Source organism: Eucyclogobius newberryi, unplaced genomic scaffold (genome assembly GCF_026437365.1).
Source record: "Eucyclogobius newberryi isolate DKJ021-1_F unplaced genomic scaffold, fEucNew1.0.hap1 SCAF_19, whole genome shotgun sequence".
Classification (NCBI taxonomy): domain Eukaryota; kingdom Metazoa; phylum Chordata; class Actinopteri; order Gobiiformes; family Gobiidae; genus Eucyclogobius; species Eucyclogobius newberryi.
In genome coordinates this window covers 23,771,853-23,794,743 of record NW_027315823.1, presented here as the reverse complement: position 1 = coordinate 23,794,743, position 22,891 = coordinate 23,771,853, and the positions used below count along the sequence as shown (strand labels likewise).

The 22,891-nt window shown below is 43.3% G+C and overlaps 2 protein-coding genes across 2 annotated transcripts; one reads left to right on the top strand and one right to left on the bottom strand.

The window, feature by feature from the left end:
* Positions 1 to 952: 952 nt before the first annotated feature.
* Positions 953 to 4,290, bottom strand: LOC140365688 (amphoterin-induced protein 1-like). Its single transcript, XM_072452246.1, has one exon. It carries the CDS (start codon positions 4,229 to 4,231, stop codon positions 2,726 to 2,728), a length of 1,506 nt encoding a protein of 501 aa, XP_072308347.1. The 5' UTR covers positions 4,232 to 4,290; the 3' UTR covers positions 953 to 2,725.
* Positions 4,291 to 17,678: 13,388 nt separating this feature from the next.
* Positions 17,679 to 21,266, top strand: LOC140365687 (G-protein coupled receptor 61-like). The gene is made up of 2 exons (XM_072452245.1): positions 17,679 to 17,962; positions 18,813 to 21,266. Exon 2 carries the CDS (start codon positions 18,982 to 18,984, stop codon positions 20,374 to 20,376), a length of 1,395 nt encoding a protein of 464 aa, XP_072308346.1. The 5' UTR covers positions 17,679 to 17,962; positions 18,813 to 18,981; the 3' UTR covers positions 20,377 to 21,266.
* Positions 21,267 to 22,891: the final 1,625 nt, after the last annotated feature.

The window sequence follows — 22,891 nt, the reverse complement described above, 5'->3', positions numbered from 1 at the left end:
CGGTCCTAAAAAACAAACTATAAACTCACCTTCAAATACCTGCATTGTTTAATTTGTGTGTTTATCTATTTGCTATGATTAGTTTATGGACACCAATGAAGTCTCATCGTCCTACAGATGTATACATAATCTGTTTTGAAGGTTTTAAAAGAAATAAAGTGGAAAAATCTGCACGAAAAGTAAGCTCGTAGACACCCAGGAGCTTTGAAACATCTTCTAGCAGGCTCATTGTATTTTGACTTATCCTTTTGCTGTCCTGATCTCAAAAAAGAACATTACTATTCAAACTATGATACGGAGTTGACCACTAGATGGCGCCTGACCCACGGGACCGTTTCTCGCGCGGATGTTTCGGGAGGGGTCTGTAGCCGCCTGGCTCTGCTCATAGTCTTGAGAATGACTCATCTTCAGCTTTTACACGTCTCTAACTCCAGGTCGGCTCAAAGCGGCTCAAACCTTCCGCGTCTGTGAGATCAACGGGATTTCCCACGTTTGCATTTCTTAATAATCATGAGCCATTCATAACGAGGCTATATTTGGCATCTACGTTCAATTCAACACGTGCCCAAACGCAAGTCACTGGAGTTTTATTTGGTGCAGTGCAGTAGGGAGCAGGACAGTTGACATAGCTGCACCTTTTAACTGTTTTTAACAATCCATCCAGGCAGATGGTGTAGTATAATGATAACGATACAAAGAAAAATATCCTTCAAGCTCCAACACAATCATAACAGTTGAATTGGTTAAGATTTGAAAATTCCTCTTGTGAGATTCACAATTTAATCTGTTAATAGTGAGAAATGGTCAAATCCACCTCAAACTAACTTTTCTAATGCAGTTTTTAATGCAGTATTGGGAGTGGATGAAGCAATTAACAAGGCAATTTGTTTTTTTGTTTTGCATTATCTGAATGAATGTTCCGATGATCTGCAAACAAAGCATGATGGTAAAATCGACCACAAAAATACCACTTTATAACCTCATTTGAAAGAATACACACCACAAAGGCAGTGTACTAATGTTGCATAACTCCAGTAAATCGATAATTGCGATATGATCCATTTTTCGATCCATACTCTACTCTGCATCAAGTCAGCCCTGTCTGCTTCCTGTCCACGGCCCGCAAAGAGGATGAAACCGGTCCACATGTGATAATCTGATTCCCTGTCCCAACTCTTTCCACTCCAGTGACCCGTGGGCTCTTCCATTTCGCCCTCAAGTGAACAGCACAGTGTCATTAGTGCGACTCGGAAACATAAGCCCGGACTGCACTGTGCTGCATGAACGTCAGAGCAGGGTTTGTTTTTATATTTGATCATATTTACAGGCAGAATACAGATACACATTTGACAGAGTATGCTCGTCATCACACACATGTTTAACACGATCCACAACGCAGTAGTTACAAAGACAATACAGTAACACAAGACGGGTTATTCTTTGGTAATAATAAATAACATTCCGTGTCTGAAGACGGACGACACCGTGACCACTGATTCATCTTATGCTTTTTCTGAGGCCCGTATAAACGAATAACTTATGATCTACAAATATGTGATTGGCCTTCATGAGCCAGACTCCTCAGCCACATGCATCACTTGTTATGGCTTTACTGTTCTCTCTCTCTCTCTCTGGACCGCTAAGCCATCACAATTTAGTCCGCCAAACTCAAGGACAAAATGTTTCCCAGCTGCTTCATAACCCGCACGAGTCCTTCATTTCCCCTGTCAGTGGTCACAGTGTCCATGTCTGATATTTTTACTTGCATAAAAGAGCTGCATAATTAGTTTGAGTATGTTCATATATGGCTACAGCTTGGCCTTGCTCAATACAATCCTATAAATCCATCCAGAAAGCACTTTAGCTGCAATGTGATTGTTTGTCCATGTAAATGTGATGCCGCCTGCAGCTCTGTTGTGAGAGGCTATTTCAGATTGCAGTTTGGACTGGGTGAGTGGAACTACCCAGAATCCTTCATGTAGCTCTCTGAGAATGTACTGTCTCCTGGGCCCTGGTCTCACACTGAAATGAGCTCTCCAATATGGCGCCAACAACATCTGTGTGCTCGTGTTATTCTACAGTCATCTAAAACACAAGTATCTTGTTATTAGTCACAAGTAAACATGTAGCTTGTGTCCACAGTGGTATTATTAGCTACTCTAGCTAGCCCCAAGCCAGCACAATTGGAAATATTGCAAATGCATTACATTATTTAAACACATAATAACTATGTCAAAGTACACTGGGAGTTCATTTAAAATAACATGCCTGGGGATCCATCATAGACCTTCTTTAGGTGTATTGTTAACCCCACCTTTCTTTTTATCTGATGCTAGTTCACACTCTGTATTGCTGTTTTGATTCCTTGCTCTTGAAAGAATAATATGTCATCTAAAATATGTCATCTTCTAAATAACTGGATATGCAGAACACATTTGATGCATAAGGGCATCCCTCAGAGTTACGAATGTGAAGTGCACCGTAACCTGACAGGAATGTAAAACAAGTATAAAGTCACAAAGATCTGCATAAACATATCAGGCAGCATTCTCAATGCCTAGAAATGCTTGAAGCGAACTCAAAATGCCATCCCAAATGTAATCATGCACACTTGGAGAAAATATATAAAAGAGCTACTTCTGTCTTTATGACTATGTTGCCTTAGAAAAAATGCATTTGCTACAATACTAAGCCTGCTCTGTGTTTGGAAAAACAATGGTGATATCTATACGACCATTGGCGAGTACAGGTGTCCAGACCTGACCAAGCCCATGTCAGACTTGAGCCTCTCAGTGCTCTCGCCCTGCCACTCCTCGTCCTCCTCTCCAATTGGGTTCAGACGCCCGTTCTGCTTCAGCTGTTCTTCCATGAAGTCCACAGGTTTGTAGGAGAAGGCCAGTCCCGTGTCGTCCTGATCCCTGTTGGCGATGCTGACAGTGGAGGAGTGAAGACTACCGTCGGTCTTCTCCAAGTCCTGTCCCGGGCAGCAGGGGCAGTGGCAGGGCGTGAGGTAAAGGTAAATCAGTACAAAGACCACAGTGATCAGGCAGCCCACCAGAGTGGTGTAGGCGGTCTTCAGGTTCTCCAGTCCCCCGCTCATCGTGCCGTTGAACACCACCACAGTCACATACAGGGTTTCATTGAAAGTCTCTCCGTTGGCGTAGCAGGTGTAAATCCCAGAGTCCTCAGCCCTGAGAGGGCCAATTTGCAGGCTTCCGTCAGCGAGCATCAAAGCAGTTTCATGAGCTGAGGAGACCGGCATGTTCCCAGGCAGCACCCAGTTTTTGATCACATTTTTCTGGCGGGTGTCGCAGTCGAGAACCAGGAACTGCTCCAAGAAGGACTCTCGTTTCATCACCTTCACTTCGCTACAGTTCAGATAGACTTTGTTCAGGTCTGTGATGACCATCTTCTCCTTGGCTGAGCCTGGTAGAACACAGGTGTGCTCGTCCTTGTAGTCAGAGACCGAGCTGAGCTCCATGCTGTACCAGCGGGCCACCAGACCATACAGCTCACAGCTGCAGGGCACAGGGTTTCTGTGGAAGTACAGTCCATTTTTGATCCAGGCAGGCAGCTCCTGCAGATCATAAAGAGGCAGAAGTTTTATCTTGTTCCCGGACATGTCCAGCAGCTTGAGCGTCTCCAGTCGGCTGCGCTCTTTGACCAGCTCCAGGGGGAAGCGGGACACCTGGTTGTTGCTCATGTATAGTTTCTGCAGATTCATGAGGCCTGCAAAGGCCGAGCGGTCGATCTGAGCGATTCTGTTGTTATAAAGTAGCAGCACCTCGAGTTTCTCCAGAGGCTCAAAGATGAACTCATCGAGCTGCTTCAGGTTGTTTGAGGACAGGTCCAGAAGGCGCAGCCGTGTCACATACACAAAAGCCTCGGTGGAGAGGAAGTGAAGGCCATTATGGCTGAGCTGCAGCGTGTGCAGGCTTCCCAATCTGTAAGGCGTCCAGTCTGCCTTCAGCCGACTGATGGAGTTAAAGCTGAGGTCCAGGACCGCTGTGAACGTGGGAAGCTCAGTGGGGATCTGGCTAAGGTTAGTCTTGGAGCAGCTGATGATGTTACTGGCGCACACACAGGACTTTCTGCAGTCAAGAGGTGTCGCAAAGAAAAACTGAGCAGTGACTGAAGGCGTCAGTAACAGCAGAGACAGGACATGAATAAAGTATTTCCTCCCAAGCAGCTCCCCAGAGGCATTATGGGAAATACAGCCGGACACGCCCATCTTCACTGGAGACAATGTTTGGGCTAATGGGGCTCGGTGTCGTCACAGTGCAGAGTCATGGAGCTAAAGGCGACACAGAACAGTCACTGTTAGTCTACATTAGGGTAGAATCAAGGTCATATCAAGTCATTAAAGGTGTGAAACTGTGCTACATGGAAGAGGATCTGCCAGCTGCTTGTATGGCATTAAATGTGTGTGTCAGCCTATATCTTACAAGTGTTTTTGTTATTTATTTTAAGGGGTCTCATTTATAATGCGTGCATACGTACACAAATGTTACATACGCGTCTATGTTAAGTTTGGAATCTATGAAGAGACAACATTATACAGAATTGAGCAACCTGGTTCAAAAACATACAATAAACTTGACCAAGACAAAGAGATTAGACATGAGCACGTTTGTAGACATTTGTGGAAGTTTGAGTTTTGTCACTTACATACACTTTTAGAAAGAATTCAAAGTAAAGTTTTATAGATGGGACCCCTGCCTTGTGGCTTGTCTCCATGGAGATGGATATGCCTGATGCCATACTGTGGAATATTCTAGGCCTCTATAGGGCAAAGCAAATTTAAGCAATATTACACCCTTTTAAAATGTATACTGAAACTGTAAAGAACACCAAAGAACTTGAAGGAAACATTGAACCGGTGCTCTCATTAACTTTATAAAACAGTTGATACATTTTTTGTTGTTTATACAGAATAAAATACATTTAGATAGCGTATTACTCTGATTTAGTAGCGCACAGAAAATGTGATCCAGCCTGCATAGCATTTTAACATTTCTCAAATAAATCCCACATTCATCGCATCATACTCAGATCGAATACATATAAAAACACCCACATGATTAGGGTTAGAAAAGTAAATATCGTTACAGCCCCAATGAAGACCAGGGCTATTTAAACACGCAGTATAATTAAAGATGATCTGCCCCTCTCCGTGGTTTACCTTTAGAGGCCGTGCGATTCCTCATGTCGGGGACCAGCACGCGCACTGTCCCGCTCCGTGTCGTCTCCCATCGGCTCTCTGCGGTCTCTGCAGTCGGCTTCCTCTGGACGGTGACCGGAAGAGCGTCGCAGCTTGCCTTTGATGAGGAAACACGCGCCTTGGACAGCTGATCCGGGGCGAACGCGCAGAAGACGCACCCCTCCCTCTCTCCTTCTCTCCCTCTCTCCCTCTCTCCCTCTCTCCCTCTCTCCCTCCCTCCCTCTCTCCCTCTCTCACTCCCTCACTCCCTCACTCCCCCTCTCTCCCTCTCTCCCTCTCTCCCTCACTCCCTCACTCCCTCTCTCACTCCCTCTCTCCCTCTCTCCCTCTCTCACTCCCTCACTCCCTCACTCCCCCTCTCTCCCTCTCTCCCTCACTCCCTCACTCCCTCTCTCCCTCACTCCCTCTCTCCCTCTCTCCCTCACTCCCTCACTCCCTCACTCCCTCTCTCCCTCTCTCCCTCTCTCACTCCCTCACTCCCTCACTCCCCCTCTCTCCCTCTCTCCCTCACTCCCTCTCTCCCTCTCTCCCTCTCTCCCTCACTCCCTCACTCCCTCACTCCCTCTCTCCCTCTCTCCCTCTCTCACTCCCTCACTCCCTCACTCCCCCTCTCTCCCTCACTCCCTCACTCCCTCTCTCCCTCTCTCCCTCTCTCCCTCACTCCCTCACTCCCTCACTCCCTCTCTCTCTTTCTCTCTCTCTCTCTTTCTCGCGCAGCCCCTCCCGCTATTCGTGTAATATAATGTAATCTAATATGATATAATATAATAGATCCATGGTCCCGCGGCAGTCAAATCGTAAAAAAGACACATAATTTATATAAGCTTTTAATTTAGAACGACAAAGGACATAAAAATGTGTCACAACCTGGGATATCAATTAATCAATGTTATTTGTAGAACACAATTAATCCAAAAAGCAATTAAAAGTGTTTCGTAACCCTGACAATAAGCTTAAATCGCATTTGACAATGTAAAACAACAATACGGAAATTAAAAGCTTAAATAAAATGAATGGGAATGAATTTTAAAAGCGTAAAGTGCAGATTAAATCCCCTCAGTCACAGCATAAGCACATCACAGAGCTGTGACTGTCAAACATGACTACAGCACGACTCAAACATGATTTAACATGATTTAGGCTGCTACTGACGACCTCTAAGCTTCTACAGGGCAAATAATAAACTGCGAATGGGCCGTGTGGTGACCTTTGCCACAAGACCATTATTTCCTCAAGGACACAAATCCAGAATGATCCTATCACTTGAAGCTACTGGAGATCTGCGATTAAGTGTCAAGGTTTTCATTAAAGATTCAGAGCCGTAAATGTCAACACGTCTGATTGATGGGTCAGGTCTTCGTACGATGAGCAATTCACTAATTCAAAGAGATTTCTAACGGAGAAATAGATAGATTAGGTCCAGTAAAGTGACACATTAATCTTGTGGGTTGAAATAAAACAACATTGTGCCAGTTTTTTTTTTAATTGAACCTCACGTTAATTTGAAACAAGGCTCTTATGAGTGACCTGCTAAATGACAAACCAGCTAAGCCTTAATGGATCATCAAACCTGAGACTCAGAAGTGGGAAAGTGAAAACCAAGTGGAAGTGGTGACGAGGGAGGAGGTCAGACAGGTCAACATGCAACACCTGTGGCTGACACGGCCATGTTGTAATGAAAGCCTAATGCTGGGTCTAAGGATTCTGGACATGTGAGCTAGGTCAGGTCACGGTAAAGGTATTCTGCGTTCTGACAAACTCTAAACAATGGAGCTTGTGCTGGGAGTCGCTGAGAGGAAACCATGGTCTTGCTGCAGAGTCACATAAATCAGGTAAAGGTCACAAAAAGGTCCCTGAGTACAGTTAATCATCAGCAGAGCGACTGGGTGAGACAGGAGGACCCAAGATGGCGCTGCTGCTCACAGAATCCAAACTGCACTGCCTGTCAGAAAACAAGAAAAACAAAAGGGTCACACGCCATCCGTCATTTCGTAAGACCGTCTTTAGCTTTGATTACAGCACACGTTCACTGTGGCATAGTTTCAATGTTCTAATTTCTGCAATATTAAAATATTAATTTACATCCAGTGTTGCATTATTCATCACACTGATCTTGTCTTGATGATGTGAGAGAGCGACCGCTGCACAAAGCCTTCTCCAGCTCAAACACTCTCACTGAGGTTCAGATCTGTAGTACATTAGTTTCTGCTTCTCTTTAGATGTTTTCTCTGCTTGATGCCAATGATTTGACCCTTCTCTAACACAGACATCTTTTACATGACCACGGGATTTGTCTTTTCACTCGGTTGCTTCAGAAATGAGAAGTCACTCACTGCATCAGTTTGGTTTAAATACCGTGTTGCAGCTGAAAGACCTGCAGCAGTTCTCCAGTAGGAGGAGAGGACCTACTGTATTTGCTAAATTGAATCCAAGTGGCGCAGACAAGTAAAGACCAACAGATAAAACATCCTTGGTATCTTGGACTTATTAAAATAATAGCTACAAACAAAGAATAGAAAGCTAGCCAAACGAAAAAAAGACATGTTTTAGTGTTGTTGATGACATGATAGTTAATAGTAGGCCCAGTTCTTTTATTAGTTAACTCCATTGTCAAAGCTTGTAATTAACTTAACTCTGCACATTTAGATAGCTCTTTTTAAACAACTGATCAGCCATTTAGACTCCTGTCCCTCATCTCACGTTTTTAGGAAATGTGCATAGAAAACAGGATCAATAATACATTTTTAATCCCAAATAAATCAAAACATTCCAAGTGTGTCATTGGTGCTGCGAGTTTTATGTAAAAAGTATGATTTACATAGAAATAAACTTTATGGATGGACTTGAATTCAGGATGGTAATATTAATCTTTTACTAGATTGATAAAAACTGAACATAATACGGTGTTATTGCAGTTATGAGCTTTACATTCACTATCCCTCCGTGTCACACCAAATTTAACAACTTGTGCCTCTTTTTGTACAATTTGAGCTATTTACCCTATATGTACTTGCTGCTTTATGATTTGTGGGCACAGTCTTCAGGCTCATAAACATATTGTTCGGAAATGGACGATGACATTTAAACATAAAAATGTATACAAAAATGTTATTTTGTGGTTAACATGACAGTTAAAAACGCTATAACCATGGTTTATGTTCTTCTGTTTCTCTTGTTTACACAGCGGCTCGTCCTGTACTGCACATCCACTGGGTCAGGTATCAGATATGTGTGTTTAGGCAGCTGCATGCACTCAGCCTCAGGAGATTTACAGCTCTCTTGTGCATTATAAATGAGATGCACTGCTGCGACAGGGGAGCAGCTAACCCAGGACATCCCATCAGCTAAATGAGCTCTGCTGCCTCATAGACACTCCTGTTTGCTGTTGTAAATAAGGGAATGATTAGTGTTGAGTGTTGTGTTTGGGCTGATGCACATTAGTGGAGGCTGGTGATGATGAGGTACATTGTGTCTGACAGGTCGCGGTGACACACGGGACAAATGACTTATGAAATGTGAAGGAGGATCCTCTGTGTCGTCCAATATTAATGACTGGTTTGGCATAAATGGCATCGTAAAGTAAACTAAAGATCAGATGATACTTAAGGGATTGAATGTATAGTCATGAAGACATTAGTTCTATTGCTGCTGTAAATATAGTCTAGGTTATATTTTGAACACTGTGGTTCAGCACAGGCCAATGCTTCAGTCATGTTTCTATAATAAGTGACAGAATGCTAAACTAAGAAAGATGGGATGTCACTCAGTCAACAGAGCACAGCCCGTGCAGCTAATGTATGAAGAGTATGCTTAACTACAGCTGTCTCCTTTAAGGCTTTGAACACAGTGCTTATACTGCCACCATCTGGACAAACCTCAGCCAGTTTCTAAAAAAAAAGATTGATAAATATAGTTTGGCCGTCATATGCCGTCATTTTTACATTACATTACATTTTTAATTTCGCCTAATGTTAAGCCAATGGAGGTTTTAAGATGCTAATTACTAAACTAAAGTGTTCATTCAAAATAATTCAAAATATTAGATATTAGAAATTATATATCAGAATATATTAGAAATTATGTGTGATAAATGAGAATTTACAGTATCAGTAGTGACCCAGTAGTTTAGGTTGTCTCACAGCTTTTTGGTTGACTTTTTATATTGTTTTTGCTAATGCATTTCCATGGACGTTTGGCACATCTCTGCTAGTTATGTAAAATGTTCCCTGCATGCTTATAAAACGTTAATTTAATTTGAAATCACTTAATTGCAATCTTTTCAACAACTTTAACGTGGTCACTGGGACAAATTGACATGAGACATACTTGCAACAATTTGCACATGCTCACCACAAACCTACTTTTTACTTAATAATATCTTCCCCTTTATTTACAGCTCAATCTTAGTCCTGCAACGTGAACTGTCCTCTTCTCAGTGTCTCCAAGGCAACATTCATTACTTTGGCCTTTCTTCCATAATAAACCCGCCGCATTTTAATAACATTTATAACCAACATTCAGATCTGATGCTTGCGGGTATAGACTAAAGAATTTTCCTTTATATTAGTACAATTTCTGAACACTTTATTATCTGTGCAGGCTGCTGACTATAGAGGCATGTTTAATCCACCTTGATATTTGCAGATCCAAATTTACGCTCGTTATAATTGGCAGCGAGGCTCTCCGGGGTTAGCGCAGCATCCACCGTCCTTTTGAGCTATTTCTGAGTGCATATGTAGTGTCTATTTTCACAGTTGCCATAGAAACCATTGTATTTGCGATGGCGGTGATTGGTGCTGCCGGCAGTGCTATTTTTAGCATGAATCAACACATGATATACACAAGTATAGACACACCGGTGCAAGTGTAAGTAAGTGTGTACAGCGACGCAATCCGGGAGCTACAAACAGATCAGCTGATGTAACCTGAGCAGGGCTTTACTGATGCGTCTTCAGAACCACAGGAAACAATTCACCAATTAATTATGGATACAAGCCCTGTAACAAGTCACTATAATGTGGAAAAGCATATGTAAAATGTATTTGAAAAACTGAATTTGGTCAAATTCATGCTGAGAAGAATGTGAAAATGATTTGTCGCTATTGAAATTTGCAAGCTAGGAAACAATGAATATTAATAACAAAATAAAGAGCGCCATGAAATATAATGTAAAATAAAAATGGCATCTGTGGAGTAGTGCTTTGGCCCTAATGAAAGTGTGATTGTTTTTGTTGTTGTCATTAAATACACGACCTGTTTAGTGTCAGAATTTTTGTGAGAAAAAACATAATGATTTAACAAATATTCCTGGTGACCATGAACAAACAACAGTTAAATATTTTCTTTTCTTTCATACTTTGTTAAACATGCTATTCCTCAAGTTTGTGCCAAGCTTTCCAAAATAAAACGTTCTGAATGACAAAATAAAGTCAATGTGACAAAAGCAGCCAGAAAAATGTGTTTCCCTCCCCCCCTTTTACTGCAGGCTGAACTGAAACTATTCATTTAGTTCCTAACTAATACAAATGTTTTGGTCTTCACGATTATATTGTGACAATTAGTGATTAAACTGATAATGTTGACATTCCTATTACAGCATGTAAATAATGACATCCTAGTTTCATCCAGTTTATCCAGGCTTGGAATACATTTTGAAAAATCACATAATACCATGCTACGTCTTAAAACAACTTCATACCAAACTTAACCAGTGCCATTATTATAACAAATTCAGGAGAGACTTGTCGCAATTGTGTGGTCAAAGGAATTGCAAATGTAAAGTGGATTATAATAGGAAACCTTACAAATGCAAATGACAACCACCCAGCGGCTCGGTGCTTGCTCTTTCACTGGAGTAGCCTTATCCATAATAGGCCAGATTTCATTGTCTTCTGCCAACGCTGCGTGGTGTATATGAGGACCATTGCCGTAGCAACTGGACAACAATTGGAATTTGGAGGCCGCGACAGTGAAGCTCATCAGCGTCTTTCGGAAGAGGATCTTGTTTTATCAAATGACCACTATCAGTGAGAATACAATATAATTAAAAATGTGCAATTTAATTTCACACCTTTATTGATTTTCTTAATTATTTTGGTTAAATCTCCCACATCTGAGGCATATTAAATTGTTGCATGCTCACTGACCTTTTCGCATACATTTACTTTTACAATATTGCATTCATTTGGCATGAGTGAGCTTGTGTTGTTGGACTGATAATGTTACCTTTGAGGAAGAAAGTTAAGTTTTATCCATCTCTTTCAATTGAGATTTGGTAGTACAGTATTAAAATAGATTGTTTTTGTTACCCAGGAACATATTTGTCATGGACATTCAGGGGAAATGCAATAAAACAGTGTGAAGAAATTATATATATATATATATATATATATATATATATATATATATATATATATATATATATATATATATATATATATATATATATATATATATATATATATAAATATAATTCTTCACACTGTTGGTGGATTTTAAACGGGCTAAGATGGTTGTGCTGTCAGCAATTTACGGGCATCGAATACATTTTAATAACAATAAGAAAACACAAAAAACTGCTACATGCTGCATTTTCACTGTTAATCTATCAAACCTGCTAACCTTGTGGCTTTGACCTCTACATTTTTTTAGAAATTCATGGTATTTTTGTATTAGTTTAGAATTTTATAAATCAAACATTACGATGACCGCTAGAGGCGGTGCTTTAAGCCCTGAATGATCATATTTTGCGCATGCGCAGGTCGAGAACAAAGTCACCTGTGACCTCTCTGTGACCCACGTGAGTTTATATAGACACAGACACAGAGAGCTCAGTCCCTTTTCTTCTCGCAAGCAATGCGGATTCCGAGGGACTGATCGCTCTGGCGGTCCTCCGGGAATCTTAGAGCCGTAGTTACACATGTACATTTTGTTTTATTTCATCCCTTCTGACCGCCAGAGGCGGTACCTTGAGCACTGGATGACACATATCAACAATGTCTCGAGGGATCCCATAGGAAAACATTGATTCTATAGAATCGGGCAAATGTAGAAGGCGAAGTCCAGGAGACCGCCCCGCAGATGGCATCCAGGGGCACTCCCCTCATGCACGCCCAGGAGATGGACAGGGTTCTGGTCGAGTGGCATTTCACACCATCCGGAGGCTGACGCTTCTGAGAAACATAAGACTGCTCATTGGCCTCGGCCACCCGTCGTGCAAGGCGCTGTTTAGAAAAGCGCTTGACCTTTTCTAGGGCCATCATAACACACAAAGAGGCAATTTGACTGCCGAACAGGCGTCATGACTCATATGTAAATCTCCAAGGCCCGGACCGTGTTAAACCGTGCAAGTTGGAGGGCCTGAGTACTACTCAAAGAAAACACCTTAGGAAGTATTCAGTTGAACCATCAGCATTCCACCTGCAGCAGGACTCACCAACAGATAATGTCTGTAGTTTACCGACCCGCTTACCTGAGGCCATTGCCAGGAGAAAGTCTTGAACGAAATCCATTTAAGATCTACCTGATTCAACGGTTCGAATGGAGGAGTTTGTAGTGTGTCCAACACCAGGGACAAATCCCAAAATGGGGCAACACGACGCTGCCGCGCCCCCTTCAAGAAAAGTGAAAAGTTCCTGTCACTTCCCACCGAGGCACCATAAACACTGCCGTGCCAGTAAGATATTGCAGCAACATATACCTTGAGGGTTGATGGAGACCGCTCCTGTTTCAAGAGATCCTTCAAGAACTCAAGAATCTCTCGAGATTAGTGGAAACCCGACAGTGCAGACCTCGTCTCTGGCACCAACCATTAAAAAGCTTCCACCTGTTTGCGTACAATCAGTGCCTGTGCACTGGAGATTATGTGCTCTATCTCCTCACCATACTCAGAGAAAGCCATGCTGAACCCCACAGCGGCCACATTCAGACTTGGATCGAGGTACAGAATCCTCCTTCCCAGCTGGGAGAGTAGATCCTTCCTGTGGGGAAGGGGTCTCAGGGAGTTGTAGCAGAGCCTGTGCAGCAGTGGAAACCTGGTGGCCCAGTGGACAGGCACTGTCCCTCAGGAAAAAACATAAGTGACAGTGAGTTGCCTCTCTAGACGTAAAGAGGTCGACCTCTGCAACTGCTGAACATTCCCCAAATGCCGTCTACCACTTCCGAGTGAAGTATCCACTCCCGGGGCAGTGGACACTGATGGGATAGAAAATCTGCTACCACATTCCGTGGACCGGGAATGTAGGAAGCCTTCAAACTGAGAAAGTGTTGAGCAGCCCACACAAGGAGCTGTCGAGTCAAGTCCATCAGTCTCATTGACCTGGTGCCCCCCAACTGGTTGATGTGATGAACCACCGTGGTGTTGTTGGAGTGAACCATAACATGTCTGGCACGCAGAACTGGAATGAAATAATCCAACGCCAGGTGCATTGCCATCAACTCTAGCACATTTATATGTCCTCCCAGCTGACTGGTGGAGACCATGTTCCTTGCGCCGTGAGCCTTTCCCATATCGCACCCCATCCTGTAAGTGGGGTGCGACGCCTGGGTGTGCACCATCTCCCTCTGAGATGGAAGGGTGCCTAACAGAACACCCCGCTCTATCCAGGAGCTGTCTCGCCACTGAGACGGAGACTCGAGACACTGGGGTGACACATACACTCGCTGGCACATGTGAACGTCCCGTGCCGGATTTAAGTGCAAGCCGTTCACCCAGATTTGCATGGGCCGAAGAGAAGGCAGCCCCAGCAGCACTACAGTGGAGGCAGCTGACAACTTTCCCAAGAGACGGAGGTAAAGAACAAAAGGCAACACTTGAGCTTCACAAAAACTGGGAAGCATGTCCATAATGCTGTGGACTCACGGAGTTGAGGGGCGAGTGGTCATGACAACGTAATTCAGGGTGATCCCTAAAAAAAACCTAGGAAGGGACCGAGTTGCTCTTTGCCCGGTGAAATTGAAGGTGGTAGCCCCGTAAGAGAGTGCACAACACAGAGACGTCTGTAGTATGCAGAGCCCAGTATTTAAACTGCTCAGCTGAGCAGAATGAGGTGGTCTCGAGACCGGAATCCAGGCCACCCTCCTCCGATCAAAGGGCTGTATGAGCCAACAGACTGAGGGCCAGACGCAGGCAGGCCGCCACGCTGAGGGGTCCGTCAGCTGAGACCGACCAACTGGCTCCTAGTCTGGCAAGCCTGTGCAGTGTGTTCCAACGCCTCAAGTACGGCCGCACCAAAGAGCTCTCCTGGGACAACTGGAACACTCCTTAACATCCTCTTATACGGTTCCGTGAGACGACTTGCTGTTGGCCCACTTCTTCTGCTCTGAGTAGGGCGCACCCGAGGAGGCAGGGCGCTTAAAACCAGAAGTTTGAGGGGCGGGTAACCAATAGGACCTTGACTAAGTACCCCAGTCAACGGGCTCAAATACGCCCAGAAGAGCTATCCAGGCCGAATGAAGCATCACGACACAATTGGGGCAAGCATCCGTAGTGAGGCTTTGCCTCAAATGCTCCACGCCCAAGCACGAGGGACATAAATTGTGCCCATCGTCCTGCTGCATCAAAGGCAATGGTCAAATTAGGCCCTGCAGACCAGTGTCTCAAGCATTTAGAATACGAATACCCGCTGTAGCCGACCAGGTGTGTGCCCATTTTTAAATCAGGTCAGGCCATGAACGCCTTCCCGCCTTTTTTTTTGGTACAAAATAAACAGGGTCAATGGAGGCTAAGCCTAGCCGGACCGGGTCGAGCCGGAGATGCCACTAGTGGTTCGAAACTACTTATTAGCCGTATTAAAACACAAAAATTAGTTGTTTGGGCAGAGGACGCCACTACAGACTCTAACAACAAAAAAACGCTGAAGCAGGGCTAACGCAACTGCTCAGGATTGTGGGGAAAAACAAACTAAAAATAATTGCTGTCAAACGGCCGCTCAAGCCAACTACTGCCGTAGCTCAATAAACGGAGCAGGAACGAAACCGGCTGCGCAAATACGACTGACAAAATAAGTCAAAAGACAGCAAAAGTAGTTCTGAAAAAATCAGAAACCAGGCTAAAACAATGTACTCACCTGGCGGTGTAATCAGGCTACAACCACCCAGCTGCTACCAGTCGAACAGACAAACCTGCGTGCGAGAAAAAGAAAAGGGACTGGGTTCTTGGTGTCACGTGAGGTCACAAGTGACTTTGTTGTCTTTAGATTCTCGACCAGCGCATGCTCAAAAGATAACTATTATAGGGATGAATTTCTAATTATTATTATTATTATTATTATTATTATTATTATTATTATTATTAGGCCCGAGCGCCACAAGCTGGCGAGAGGCCTATTAATCTCGTAAGGCCGTGCGAAGCACGGCTGCGAAAGTGCGCACGTAGTGCGCACGAAATCGAGCGCGAAGCGCTCGCCCACTTCCAAACACTCACTAACGCACTCCTCCACTCATGCACGCCCCGTGCATACTAATTAGTTGTAGGAAAATGGAACATTACCGTTGTAAAAGGGCGAAGCCCGTGCAAAAGTTCGCACTAAACGAGCACTTTACATTGGGATGACGACCGCGAAGCGGTCGTCATCCCCATATAAAGCACTCATTTGCGCTAAGTAGCTCACGAATACGTTCCCCATCTCTTGCATGTTCCGTGCATATAAGCATGTAATGCAAAAATTGAACATTATTACTGTATAGAGGGCCAAAAACACAAAGTGGGCGGAGCCCACTCAAAATTATCGAAAGTACCCGTCAGTGACCAGGGACCCACACCATGAGGTAGGAAAGCGCGAGCGCTTTCCGAAAATGTATAGTTTATGATATTTGAAAAATGGGAAACATTGTTTTCGCATCGGAATATTATTCTTTCTTTCTTTCTTTCTTTCTTCTTCTTCTTCTCGGGACCAACCCCCCTATTTTTCACCCAGTGAACATTGACGAAAAGTCACAAAAATTTGCACACCTCTAAAAATCGGGCCTCTCTACATTCTGGCTATTTCCCTTTTCTAAAATAAAAAAAATTGGCGCGTCAGCGCCACCAAATGTACCAAAAATGCATTGAGAGATGGGAAATGACCCAAAAAAAATCTGATCGTAGAATCATGAAATTTGGCGCAGAGGTAGATGGTGACAAGAGAAGTAAAAAATATTATTACGGCAACGCCGTCCCCCGAACCAAATGTCGGCCATATTGCTTCAAAAATGGCTAAACATGACTTCGGAGTCTTTCCAAACGTCGTACTTTTACGAACTCCTCCCAGGGCGTTGGCCCTAAAAAGCTGAAATTTGGTGAAAATGCTACTGAGGAGTGGGACATCAAAAGTTATCCAAATTACATTGATACCTCTCACGGTCTCTGTGCGGCGAAGCCGCAAACTGTAGCTAGAATTTCAGAAATCTCCCATATTTAAAATTTCGGCCGTTTGCGCAGATAAAGTCCGAATTGCGTCAAATTAGAATCAGTTGTTAAACTCTTTGCCCTAAACCTACTTGAAGTGAAATAAATTCATTTGGCGCCACAGCGCCCCCTACAGATTTTATATGGAGGTTAAATGTTTAGTTTTGCGAAATTATATGAAATTTGACACACAACTCAATTTTGGCATCCCCATCAAAAAAGTCAATGAGACCCATGTCATAATTGTTATGGCGTTGCCGTAACGATGACCGAAACCTCCCATGTTATTCCAATGGGGCCAGAACATGTTTACACTTTAGACTTTCACAAACTCCTCCCAGGGCGTCAGCCCTATTAACCTGAAATTTGGTGAGACTCATCTTCAGGACCATCAAAAGTTATCCACATTTTCATTCAAAGAGTCACGGTGTCTGTGCGGCAAAGCCGCACATTTTGCCAAGAATTCAAAATAAAATTGCTTTTTGATGGTAAAACAAAGGGGAGAACATGTGACAGCGTCACAGATTCAGCAGTAGGCGTGATAAAAGGACAATTGGGGCGCGTTAGCGCCCCCTCCTCTTGCGGCGTGGCGGCGGTGTGGCGGCGGCGTGGCGAGGGCCGATCATTGCCGCTTGCGGCTATATTTATTATTATTATTATTATTATTATAGTAGAAAAAGCTTCAGTTGTAGTCATCTGGACTCAGTATTTTTTATTTTAAAAGAGAAATTACAATTTTAATCACAATTGTTTTCTTGATATTTTCCAATATTGTTCGGCCAAGAAATTTTGTTTTGAATATGGACAATTAAAACTGCTCTGCCCAAATTGTATCATAAACATCTTTAATAATAGCCCAGTTATATGCAGCTATTTATAAACCTCAGTAGCAGTGCATAACATGTGTGTGTGCGTGTGCGTGTGTGTGTGTGTGCGTGCGTGCGTGTGTGTGTGCGTGTGTGCGTGTGTGTGTGTGTGCGTGCGTGTTACCTGTTAAGTTGTGGGGCACTAGGACCTTGCGGAAGCAGCGGCTGATGCCCCTGCTTCTCGCTGCCTCCTGCCTCATCTCTGCAGTCACTGAGTGTGGAGGAAAGCAGGGGATGAGCTGGTGTGGAAGCGTTTTAGCATCACCATCGTCTCCTCTTCAGTAAAAAAAGAAAAGTCTATTGTCTATGTCATCATCTGGGGGGAGGATGCAAGGAGAGACACATCAAGGCGAGCCTGCAGGACCAGCACGTTTTCAAAGTGCACTGATTGATGTCCACAGTGAGCCTGAGCAGAGGGAGCCACCAGTTTCTTCATCCTAAGGGACCAGGAGCAAGAGACAGCAGCATCAGGAAATACTTTTGCATCAGGTACATATTTCTCCATTTCCTGTCTCAGCAATGTAAGGTTCTGTGGTTAAAATCAAGTTGTGTGATACAAAGCATGGGCCCAGCTTTAACAATGAGTACAACATGATAATTATTAAAATATAAACGAGTAGGTGGTGGGTAGATATGACTAAACCGTGCACAGAGAGAAGCCCGGTGATGTGAAAGGTTAGTGCTGGTTTTCACTGAAGCAGGCGCCCCAAAACACTGGTTAAATCTGGGAGTGAAGGATTTCATAGCTGCAAGAAAAAACAAACCACCAGTCACATCTTTTTTCTAGGTCTGAAATAGTCTATTTCTTCTTGCAGACTATTATTGCATCTGACTCCTATTCACAGGTGAAACCACTACACCTATGTACACAATGTCGAGGCCTGGAACACATTGTATACATATTCAACATGAGCTCTAAGGTGCAAATGTATGAGGCCGTTTAAACTGGTGTAGTACCTCCTAATATGGGACTTTAATGTGTTTGCAATAGATTTAAGTTATTCAGTGTACACACAATGACAGGATGTATGCTTGAAATTGTCTTTATCACCTAGATCTGAATGAATACTGAAGAGGTGTTTCTGTCAGGTTATCATTTCAGGTTAGTCTGAGCATATAACTCTATGTAGCAGTTAATTCAAGTGCTACATTGCTTACTTGACCCTGTTAAATGGTGACACTGATACTGCACGTATACACGAATAATTTCACACAAATATAAAATGTAACATGGAATTTGATGTATCTTGTGTTCATGGCTGCTTTATGAAATAATGATATTGAGCTTGTATTACATGTAAACAAAACACAAGTACTAACTTGTTGTTTTGTTCCTTAGGGAGTGTTTATCCTGATGGACAGTCATTACTCTAAGTCATCCACCTCTGGACTGCTCGCTGCCTCGTGACCTTGTTTTAAGCCACTGTTTTCTGTCGTTCTTCCTGACACAGAAGGATGGGTGATGGGCCTGTGAGCTGTCCCGCCTGCCTGCCTCATCCCACCCTTCAATGGAGTCGTTGTGGAACTCCTCCCTTCCACAGTCCAACATTTCAGCCTCCGCTCTGGCAGAAGGCTGGGCTGTGTCCCAGTCTCTAGCTCTGGTAGCCATGCTGCTGATGGACCTGATGGCAGTGGTGGGGAACATAGCCGTCATGGCAGTCATTGCTAAAGCCCCACAGCTCCATAAGTTTGCCTTTGTCTTTCACTTGTGCTTGGTGGACCTACTGGCAGCGCTGGTGCTCATGCCTCTGGGCATGCTCTCGAGCAGAGCCTTCTTTGGAGAGGCTCTGTGCCGGAGCTACCTCTTTCTCAGTGTGTGCCTGGTCAGCGCTGCTATTCTGTCCATTTCTGTCATCAATGTGGAGCGGTACTATTACATCATACACCCAATGCGCTATGAGGTGAAGATGACGGTGGGTCTGGTGGCCTCGGTGCTGGTGGGCATCTGGGTGAAGGCCCTTGTCATGTCTGCGCTGCCGCTAATTGCCTGGTTGCTCCAAGGGGGGAAAGCTCCTCTGCTGGAGGGTGGTGGTGGTGTGGGGGCGGGAGGTGGTGGCCCTGTCCCATCAGCCCCGACTCAGGGCCATAGGCGCTGCTCGCTGCACTGGACAGGAGGGGGGTCCAATCGCTTGGCCTTCATGGTTCTATTTACACTTGTTTACTTCCTGTGTCCACTTCTTGTCATTCTTGTTGTCTACTGCAATATGTTTAAAGTGGCTCGTGTCGCTGCAATGCATCATGGACCTTTGCCGACGTGGATGGACACACCTCGTCGTCAGCGCTCTGAGTCCATGAGTAGTCGCTCCACAATGGTCACCAGCTCTGGTACAGGGAGCGGGACAGGCAGGGCCACCCCTCATCGAGCGTTTGGAGGGGGGAAGGCGGCAGCGGTCCTGACAGCGGTCGGGGGTCAGTTTCTGTGCTGCTGGCTGCCGTATTTCTCCTTCCACTTGTACTCTGCTCTGGCCTCAAGCCCCCCGGCTGCCCTTGCCTCACTGGAGGAGATCGTCACCTGGATTGGCTACTTCTGCTTTACATCCAACCCTTTCTTCTACGGCTGTCTCAACAGGCAGATTCGGGAGGAGCTGGGGAAGCACCTGCCGTGTCTGTTTCGGCGCACTGGATTGGAGGTGGAGGAGAGGCTGCCCAGTCGAGATGGCTCCATAGAGGAAAATTTCCTGCAGTTTCTTCAGGGCACTGGCTGTAACTTGGACCCTCAGAACTCTCACAGCACCTCGAGCCCGAAAGGGGAGGGCTGCTGTCTTGCCGCTCAAGCGCCGCTCCCGGAGCCTCCACAGCCAATCCCTGTAGACTTTCGTATTCCTGGACAAATTGCAGAAGAGACCTCTGAGTTTACTGAGAGTGACCAAATAAAAAACAATCATATATACACAGAAAATTAAGCTTTTATCAAAGCGCTGTATTTTTGAGAATAAGTCTTAAGATAAAATGTGTTTCAGGTGTTGCTTTAAGGTATATTCCTCTAAATGCTACAGAGCAAAATGTTAAAAATACCTGAATATGCACTTTGCTTCACTAGCTTAAAATGGATGTAAAAACATGAAGAACCACAGTAAAGCTTTTGTACGTATTTTAACAGTTGAACAGGGATTTCATATTTCATGTTGTTTTTCTGATGGCCTTCCATGCAACCGCTCAGCTCTACAGGAAACTACAACTCAGTGGATGAACTGTTAAGATTTTTTCTTAGTCAGTAAGTTTACATTAAAACAGGGTCAAATGTGGCAACATTTGCTCTAATACAAAACACACTGAATGTGATTATACTTCTGTAAAAAATTCCTACAGTTATTCCACATGTAAATCGAATATTGTATAACATTTTAGACTGATGTGAAGAATTTTGAAGTTGCAGATTTACTACATAGAAGTTAAACATTAAAAGTAAAAACAATAAAAGCAATATCAACTAAAATCAACATTTTGTCATCATCTACCTTAAGCTGGCCTTGGGGAACTCTTACCAAACACCATTTGACAATTCACACAACAGTTTACAGATTGTTTAGTGTTTCTTGCCTTTGATATTATAATTATAAATCTGATCTAATGTAGTTATAACCTTCAGGTGACTTTAAGTGCTTTTTCTGCCAGAATGATCATATCTGCAGAAACAAGACACAACAGTATTGCATTCATTACAATCCATATGTAATTTGTTTCAATGTAATTTTCCTTGTGAATATTGGATCAATTCAGAATGTATGTGCCTCTTTAAGTTTAGTTTTTGATCATTAAGTACGTGTCATCATTTTACACAGCATTAGACTTGTATGTAGTATGTTATGTTGGGTTTGTAGTGGTATAGATTCATTGTTTACTGTGCAAGGGTGAGACTACATACACATATACATAAATAAGTGCATACATACATATATATATACATACATACTGGCATCATTTAAGTGAAATGGACAGGATGAAAGGATTTTTACCATGGAGACAGGGTTTTATTGCTATTTTTATCAAAAAGTTAAGTACATTTTGAATACAAAAACTGAAATTATCGTGATATTTTTCGTTATTTGTCTAAATGATACTGTGACTAATCTTGAATGTTTGTGTTAGGATTATCACTTGTTAAAAACCTTGTTTTTGTACGCTCTGCTCAAAGTAAAGAATGACTTCCATTGTATTCAATGACATGAATGTGTGCGTCGGTGCGTGGTTCATGGAAATAAAAGGTTTCTATGTTTATAAGTTAATACTGTCATGATGCTGCTGCTCTGTTATAGTATTTTTTGCAGCGTTGATGACAGGACAGAACTCAGCCAAATCAGAATCTGAAGTTTTACCGCCATTGTTTAAGAAAAAAAAAATATATATATAAAGCATAATAATAGCAAAAAGTATAGACTATGCTAAATGCTATAATAATTACACGTGAAATAAAATACTACCACTAGTGTTGTAGGTTTTCAATGAAAGATACGTTTGCCATGGGCCTCACATTCCTGAGATGGACCTCCATCAAACGCCCCCAGCCTCTAGTTTCCGGCCATGACATCCCCATGCCAATTATTACCTAGTGACATTTCTTTGTGTCACGGTGGGTGTGAGGAGCAGCCAGCAAATCAGTAATCACTCCTCAAAATACACATTATCATTTATTTAAAGTGCATATTACAGGTTAGACTACACATTTCACAAAACCTGAACATAGGTGTAATTTAAGATTTTACAATTTTTTCACCTCTTTTACTAGGCTAACAATTTTGGTGACGTTTTTTTCATTGTATTTCCTGGTTGGACATGAGCAGCAGATGTGACATAAGTAGAGGTAATTCCACAACTGTTACCTAGCAACCATATAGTAAACAAGGGCCAAAATCCATACAAATTACACAATAGTTAGGATTTGACATATATACATGATAACACGTTTATTTTGTTAAATCAATGTTTAAACTGTCAGAGAAATGTTGCTTATCTCTGCATTTTTGATGGAACATGTTTGTGTCACGTGTTGATGACATAGACAGTGGGATTCTGCTTTCCAACAACTCACTACTACTGCCTGTCATTGTCAAGTGCACTTTAAGTCCTTTTCTGTCCGATTTGAGAGCTAGTTTAGTCTGGTTTTAGTACTAATCGTCCTCATTAAGCACGGGACTTTTGACTATGACACGTGCGATTCTTGAAACATATTCTGTCTCGTAGTAGCATTGCATTGGCGCCTGTTGGCCCAGTGGTTAGAGACACGAGCTGGAGGTGAGGAAATCTTTAGTTCGATTTCCCCTCTGACCCGACTTAATTTTTTGGGGAGTTTAAACTTTTTAAACTTCTAGATTGCACAGTCTAGTTTGTTTCAGGATGAGTTAGCTCATCCTGAAACAAAGTTTAACCAGACGAAGTAGGGATTAGGGTCAGGGGTAACGGTATGGGTTAGGGGTTAGG

Excerpts from the sequence above, each read along its gene's own strand:
- LOC140365688 (XM_072452246.1), bottom strand. The coding sequence starts at position 4,231 with ATGGGCGTGTCCGGCTGTATTTCCCATAATGCCTCTGGGGAGCTGCTT.
- LOC140365687 (XM_072452245.1), top strand. The coding sequence starts at position 18,982 with ATGGAGTCGTTGTGGAACTCCTCCCTTCCACAGTCCAACATTTCAGCC.